The 7,953-nt window shown below is 36.0% G+C and overlaps 1 protein-coding gene across 1 annotated transcript; it reads left to right on the top strand.

Annotated features, from left to right (window-relative positions):
• Window positions 1–1,422: 1,422 nt before the first annotated feature.
• Window positions 1,423–6,880, top strand: LOC114190355 (exocyst complex component EXO84B-like). Its single transcript, XM_028079204.1, has 7 exons — window positions 1,423–1,835; window positions 1,933–2,030; window positions 2,338–3,379; window positions 3,792–4,286; window positions 4,561–4,743; window positions 5,935–6,059; window positions 6,459–6,880. The coding sequence occupies exons 1-7, from the start codon at window positions 1,683–1,685 to the stop codon at window positions 6,787–6,789; spliced, it is 2,427 nt and encodes an 808-aa protein (XP_027935005.1). The 5' UTR covers window positions 1,423–1,682; the 3' UTR covers window positions 6,790–6,880.
• Window positions 6,881–7,953: the final 1,073 nt, after the last annotated feature.

Here is a 7,953-nt window from a genome sequence, read left to right as displayed (position 1 = left end):
TTATTTTTAATTAATACTTTTTATTTATAGATTATAGTTATTTTTAGGTATAATTAGTCGCAACGTACCCAGTTTCGTCTCAATGTGTCTAAATGGTACCCGCTTTTAACTTTGCATCTACTTAGTACCCAAATTAGTTAATTAGTTAATTTGCATCAATGTGGTCCATCCCGTTAAGTTTTCAGAAACACCGTTAACATATCAGTGATGTGGCATTGCAGAACGGATACATGTCAATGAAAATAATTGTACAGTGGCAATTTGTGGATAACGTGTCATGCCCTATTTGAATTGATTGTCCCCATTCAAAAAGCCCTAATTTCCCATTCCCATCTTCATCTTCTTCTTCATTCTTTCGTCGGGAAGCTGATTTGTTGCAGGGGTAAAGTGGCGAGTGAAGTGGGAAATGTCGCATGGTTTTAGTCATTTGCGGTCGTCTTGTTCGTGTGGGTCACATAACCACAACGTTTCTCCTCCTGGTTCTGTATCTGGGTCGTGGGTGGAATACCACATCTCCTTCACATTGGCATAATCCATCTCCTTCGGAATACCCAAAACACCATTAAATTAAACCACGCACAACATTCAACCACTAACCCTAAACCCCACCATCCCAACAACAAATAATGCAATCAACGACAAAAACAAATGGTTTGTGCACCTGCAATCCCAAATAGCTGCCAATTTGATGTCAATTACACCTTCAATTTTGTCCACAACGCATGAAATGACCCAAATTTCGTAAACCCTAACTCTAGAAAACCCCTATTCTATTATGTCCCAATTCGTGCCTTTTTTTCTTTTCAATTTCCTCTTACGCTGCACTGTTCCACATCACACACTACTCTCGTGTCACGTCATAATATTTTTTCTCACTTAACTGGTCAACTCAGTCAAACATTATCTTACTTAACGGAGTTAACGAAAAGGGACCACATTGACCCAAATTAATTAATTTGGGTACTAAGTATATGCAAAGTTAAAAGCGGGTACCATTTAGACACATTAGGACGAAACTGGGTACGTTGCGACTAATTATACCTTATTTTTAATTAAAGTTTCCCAATTATTTTATTTCTTTAATATTATTTTATATCAATACTATTGACATCATCTATACAAAAGATGAGTCCAGATTTTCTACTGGTCTTTTTGGTACTGTCCTCTACTGAGCAGTAAAAATACACTGTGTTGATATTTTAAATATCTTTTTAATATATTTAAAAACGTCAAAAGGAGTGGTAATCATTGTATTATGAAGGCACAGTAGAAGAACAACACAAAAGAGAATCCAAATTCTACAAAAGACCCATTGTCTTTAATTTGAAAAGATAATCTCCAGAAAAATGAGTTGAGAAACTTATGTTAAGTTGATTATATAACCATGTCAACCTGCAAACAGATGTAAAGAAGAGTTGATGAAGAGAGAATAGGCCAATGAGTAAATTACCGAACAACTTCTTCACATTCACATTTAAATGGCTTCTTTCTTCTCATTCATGGTGGAGTGTAAAACAAGGGACAAAATCAGAGGCTCAGCTGGCTAAGCCACCCAAATTCAAAAAGAAAATGTTTCTTTCTTTGTCGAATCGAAGATAACAATGAAGCGGAATTACCGAAGCCTAATCGACAAAAAACACTAAGCTATATAATTCAACCAAAGCAGTTATATTTGGTTTTGCATGAAAATGGAATCTTCTTCAACGCCTCCTCCTAAGTTCCGCTTCAGAGACCACTCTCTCATGGAATCTCAAAACTCCTCCGATTCCACCTCCGACGCCGTTTCCGTAACTCACACTCACGCCGACCTTCTAATTGAATCCATAACTGCAAGAGTATTTTCTTCAACTTCCTGCTCACTTTTTATTTATGGAAATTTTCTTTTCATTATTTATTCAATTTGTCTTATTGGTGGTTCGATTATTGGTTTAGGGCATTAAGCATTTGTGTGATGAACTTCTTGAGCTAAAGGAAGCAGCTAATGAAGATTTACAGAGAAACATATATGCCAAGTATTCCACTTTCCTTAGGTACTTAAAATCTCCAACTTTTACCTTTTAATGTTTATCATCAATGCTATATCCTATGTGATTGTAAGGGAATGCATGGAATTCCATGATCACGTGTGAGAAATGAACATTTTTTGTTGCATAAGGAATTTCATTTGAAAACGCACACTGTTATGGAAAGTAAAAACAAACATCTCTTGTTATGTATAAAATATTAAGAGATGTGAGAAACAACAATCAGGATAGTTTATATTAAATAGTTATTCTATGGAAGGTGGACTGGGGAATAATATTGTGGTGGTGATTGTGTTATGCTCTCTATGTGTAGAGTACTAGAGGAAGCTAGAGAAATGGAAAATGAGCTTGAGCAAATGGAAAACTACTTTGTATCTCATAGAAGACGAGTAAAGGATCTTATAGATCGAATATATCCAAAGATATTGTCCATAGATATAACCTTCGAAGATCATGTAAATGTTGTCCCATCTCCCCCCAGAGAGTTGGAAGCTCTTGTCAATGAATGTTTAGAGAATTTGGATATTCGCATGTCAGAAAACAAGATAGATGAAGCCCTGCACTTTCTAGAATCTGCAGAGGAGCATTATCAAAGCCTTCTGTTGCAAGATTGTTCCCATAGTGAGATGATGTTGTATGAATCTGCAATTTCTGAGAAAAAGTCCATGCTTATACAACAGTTGGCACAAATAGCTGAGAATAAAAGAACAGCAGGACCGGAACTTCAGAGGGCACTAGCTAAACTTTGCAGACTGGGTGATTATCAACTTGCTATTGATCTATTGCTCAAGCATTACCATTTGCGTATTGTGACTGGAACAGATAATTTACAGTGGGCAAAGTTATCTTCATGTGAGTTATATATAAGGGAACTTTCAAGGTTCGTGTTCTCAATCATTTCTCAAGCAGCAAGGAGCTTTGTGATGTTGTGTGGAGAGAATTCTCCGTGTACCTCAGAACTCATGCTTTGGGCTTATGAAGAAACAAAGTCATTTATCATTTGTTTTGACAAATACATTAAAGGCACCTCAGCAATGAATGGAGGATTGTCTTCTGCCATAAAAGCAGTCAAGTTTGCTGTCATTTATTGTTCTTTATTAGAAAATCAGAAATTAGTGTTGCAGCCATACTTAGTGAAGCATCTCTGTCCCTGCGTGGAAGAGATTTTAAACACGCATATAAAGCATTTTAAGAAAGTGATTGCAATCTTCTCAGTGAGCGATCCTTGGATTTTAGAGAAGTATCTTGTGTCTGGAGTGTTTGTTGTGGCTGGATCTTCAACGCTAGCAGTTGGGGAACAACATGACTACTGCTTGCTAACTACTAGTGGCCGAAAGGTTCTGACATTATTGCAGGTTTGTTCTATATATTATTAGATTGCTATATAATGTAAAGTAAATCGCAAAAGATGACTAGGTGACATGTTAATATAGAAATTCCCACATTGTAACCAAACTGCAATTTTCGTAGTTTTTTGCCAATGTACAATGGCAGGACCTCTTAACTTAGATTTGCAGAACTAACTATTAAGACTTAAACATCATCAGCCTATAAAATTGCTATCCCTTACTATTAAAACAAAGAGGCATTATCCTTTTTAGACTTTGATAACGTAAAAATTGTATAAATTAAAGAGAACCTATCATTTACCCACTTTCTTTTCTGTTTGGCTTGCATTATAAGCGGATACCATTGCATGAAAAAAAGTAGGAGAGATTATTATTGTTAATATTATTATTTAATTTGTTATTATTTGTTTATAATCAGGCGATAATAGAAGATATTTCTCCCTTAGTTTCTCTTCAAATGGGGAGTTTAGTCATTAGTGGAATCACTAACCTCTTCACAGAGTATATTGCTATACTTGAAAGAGCCCTTGCTTATGAAACAAGTTCAACTGAACAAGGTAGTCCACGAATGAAGTTTGCTGAGTCACTACCACAACAGGTTTCTATTTTGGCCAATTTATCAACGTTAGTGCGGTTTCTCTCTATCATGGTAAAAAATATCTTTAGCTGCACTGATCAGGCAGAATTACAAGTCTCGGAAAATCTTTCAATTGTTCATCGGCACCAAGGACTTAATGATTTCTTATTGTTTATTGAAAAGGCTTCTAATAAGTTGAGAAACGTGTTCTGCCAGCAATTAATTCTCAGAGTATTGTGTACTTACCATAGACATGAAATATTTTCAGACAGTCATTGCAATGGCCAGTTGGAAGCTAACACCATCCACAATCCAACGCCCTCTGGTATATTTCAGGTATTATTTTGACAAATAACCACTGAAAGACTAATGATTGTTATGATATATGAAGGCAATAGATTACAACGGGTGGTTCAATTACTTTTTCAAGACTTATCTTAGTTTGCAGCACTTCTTAATTTTTGAAATTGTCAAAAAAAAAAAGGTATTACAACCAGAAAAAAAAGGTGTACATAACCATGGATTAATATTTCTTATCTATTTTTGCATCCCAATATGTTTATGCAAGATTTTTATTTTGATTAAATTTTTTTGTCACTGTCTTGGACAGGTTTTATTTCTAGAATTGAGGAAAATAGAACAACTTGAGGAAGAGGGTGTGTTTGAAGTGAATTGGTTGATGGGATTACTGAGAGAATTAATGGAGTTTATGTTTATTTGGGTTTCCGAAAACAAGGAGATCCTTGCAACTGAAGAAGAGAATGTGAGCTCACAAACTGATGAAGCCAAACAGGTTTTTATATCCTTCTCTATTCTTTGTAGGTCTATGCTGAAAGAGTAAAAGCATCACCGCAGCTAATTTGCTATTTTTTTATCAATGTGGCTGCTATTCCCATTTACTGCAGAGTCCTTCTAAACCGGTCATCTAGTTCCTATGAAGTTTTGATCATTTCCATGTCAGTGTGTGTTCCTGTTTGTACCCAAAATTCACCAACATTTCTGGAAGACACTAGCTTCTTGGGTTGTTCATATTTTTCGTGTATGTTTTCTGGCGATAATATTATTCCAAATCTCTAACACCTTTGATGTAATATACAATAATATTCCTACATTCTTAATCACAAAATTCAATTGACTTCAGATGTGAGGCTTAGTAGAAATGTTCAATTTTTTTTGAGAAAGTTTGATGTAGTTTAAGTCTGGTGTCTAAGTAAGCGTGTTCAAATTTTAAATGGTGAAAATTCTTGGAACATTTTCTTTCTTAACCTCCAGTTGCCAAAATCAACTAAGAAGGGTCTCTTTAAAGCAGTCAGTAAATTTCATATTGACCCTGATATTGACCCAAACATAAATCCATTTTCGAGAGTATATGTTTGTTGGAACAAATTAGTTAGGAAAAATATGTTATAGATCTCACATGTGAGATCAATATAAGTGATTGTAAAACTCATTTTACAAACTAATTTTGTAAGTTTGAATGAGACTTAAAATCTACTTATTAATATGGTGATAGGTTTGGTATTGTCTATTCTAGAAGGAAAAAAACATGACAGTCAGGATGTCACAGGCATTATAAAACAGTCTGTTTGGGTGGGCGGGAGGATGTTATGTATTTTGAATCTCAGTTTGGAGGAAAAGCTGTGGAGAGTGAGGTCTCTCGAAATACCTAAGTTGTAATAGAGTTCTTGCCTAATTCCCTACTTCATTGGTAAGGAATAGACCTTGTATGAATAAAAGTGTATCTTTCTGTATTCAATAATCTTTCTGAGATTTTGGTTCTGTGGAGGGGTGGAAAATAGGGTATGGTGAATACAATAATGGAATAAAAAATGGGTGGCCTGAAAAAGTTAGTTCAAGAATTGGTATCATATGGTATAAGAACCATATAGATGAGTCTGTCCTTGGTTTATGCCTTGGAAATCTCACATATACAATTTTAATTATGTAAAGTGATTCTTATCCATTTTCTTTCTCCATTGAGCAGTTTCTTTTGGACGTGCAATTCTTGGTGGAAATTGGAATGTATGGAGGATATTTCTCCGACGATCCTTTGCTCCTTCTCACTCTCATGAAATCAACCTTCAATTCAGCTGGACTAGACCCTTTCAAGTAATGCATTCTTACTTATAGTGCTTTTACAAATTCAGTGTTCTTTATTAATCAAAGCTCTGAACCCAAAACTATCTAACCACTCGAAACATATTTCTCAAACAAAATGCACGTTCATAACCAGACAGTCCCTTTAAGTTCTCTTGTATGATTCCATTCGCATCAAGCCATGGTTCATCTGAAATCACATAATTTTTTCTATTATTTTTCTCTCTCTTGTTCTTCATAAAGAACTACCTTTGATAATCATAGAGTTTCCTCATTATTCCCATCTTTATTATATTTACGACTATATTCTCTATAATGGGAGGTTGTCTCATGATATTAAAGGTAATCAAAGTTTTAAACATGACCTAATATAGAGATATCTCCTGATGGTGTTCTGGTGTTCTTTTATAGAGATGTAGATGAAGATGATTGGGCAATAGATATTGCTACTAAAACAATTCAAAAGCTGTTGGAAATTGAGAAAGCAAGTTTGCAACCAGAGGAGCATTTAGTTGGCATCACAGAGGAGTCACATGAGCATGAGAACCAAATCAAACAATCCGCATATGGCAGTGATTTTTCCGAGGAAGTTGATACAAATTCTTCAGAGAACAATTTAGATGCAGAGAGAGATGAGGTTGCCAAACACGAAACAGAAGTTACTTTTGATTCAAAAACAGCTTCACCAGACATAGTATTTAGCCCTGAAGAGGGGATAATTACTGAAGGGAGTTTATGTTGATACTACAGACACTTCAAATTTAAGAACACTTTCTATGAGCACTTTGCAATTAGAGAATACTGATTTTGAAAGAGGCAACTGATACAAAAAATAAAGAATTGGTTCTAACACTGTCCTTTGTTAGAGAATATGAGTAGAATATTTCTCTGTTTTGTCTTTTCTATTTCTCTCTCTATTCTGTTTGTATACGTGTTACCCATTTTGTTAGATTTATGCTTTCTGTTAGTACTACAGAGTGAGTCACTCTTTTAGTAGCCTTTATATAACCTTTATATAACCTGATGTATTGTTGAATGATGAATAAGGAGAATACATACATTACCTCATTCCTGGTTATCAATTTCTATCATGGTATCCAGATCATAAATCTTTTTTCTCGATCCTGGCACATATCTCTTTTCCTTCTGCTCATAATGGGTACTCCTGTGCACCCTAAGACTACCTCTTCCCCTGTCCTTTTCTCCTACACTATCTTTGAGAAATTTACCGACACCAATTACCTTCTCTGGAAGCAACAAGTGGAGCCTACAATCAAAGCTCACCGCCTCCACCGCTATGTGGTTACTCCTCAAATACCACCTCAATTCCTCACACCTTCTGATCGTGACACAACTACTGAAAACCCTGATTTCAGTCTTTGGGAAACCCAAGATCAACTCCTCTTATCATAATTGTAATCCTCCTTGTCTGTGCCCTTCCTCACTTGCGTCATTGGGTGCACCCATTCATTTCAACTCTGGGAGAAGATTCACTCTTACTTTACCTCCCAAACTAGAGCCAAAGCTCACCAACTACGAACTGAGTTATGCACCTTGAAGAAAGGGGACAAATCCATCAATGAGTTTCTTCTTCGCATCAAAGCTCTCGTTGATGCTCTCACCTCCATTGGTGATCCTGTTTCTGAAACACAACCAACTGGACATTCTGCTTGAATGTCTTCCTACTGAATATGAGGCTTTCATCTCGCTCGTCAACAACAAACCATAGTTGTTCACCCTTGATGAAATAAAATCCTTTCTTGTTGCTCAAGAGGCACGTCTCAAAAGGTTCAAAACCCTGGACACCGCAGGCTCCCTCAACTTACTCACACAAATTCCCAAACACCTCCTATACACCCTGTTCTTCATTCAGCCACCTCCACTTCCTCTCCCACCTTACGTCACA

Source organism: Vigna unguiculata, chromosome 7 (assembly GCF_004118075.2).
Source record: "Vigna unguiculata cultivar IT97K-499-35 chromosome 7, ASM411807v1, whole genome shotgun sequence".
Lineage (NCBI taxonomy): Eukaryota > Viridiplantae > Streptophyta > Magnoliopsida > Fabales > Fabaceae > Vigna > Vigna unguiculata.
Note: the sequence above shows the minus strand (reverse complement) of the source record. Positions and strands in the feature narration are given on the sequence as shown.

Coding starts and splice junctions, on each gene's coding strand:
- LOC114190355 (XM_028079204.1), top strand. CDS start 1,683: ATGAAAATGGAATCTTCTTCAACGCCTCCTCCTAAGTTCCGCTTCAGA. Junction 4,744..5,934: donor AAACTGATGAAGCCAAACAG/GTTTTTATATCC, acceptor TCCATTGAGCAG/TTTCTTTTGGACGTGCAATT. Junction 6,060..6,458: donor GCTGGACTAGACCCTTTCAA/GTAATGCATTCT, acceptor GTTCTTTTATAG/AGATGTAGATGAAGATGATT.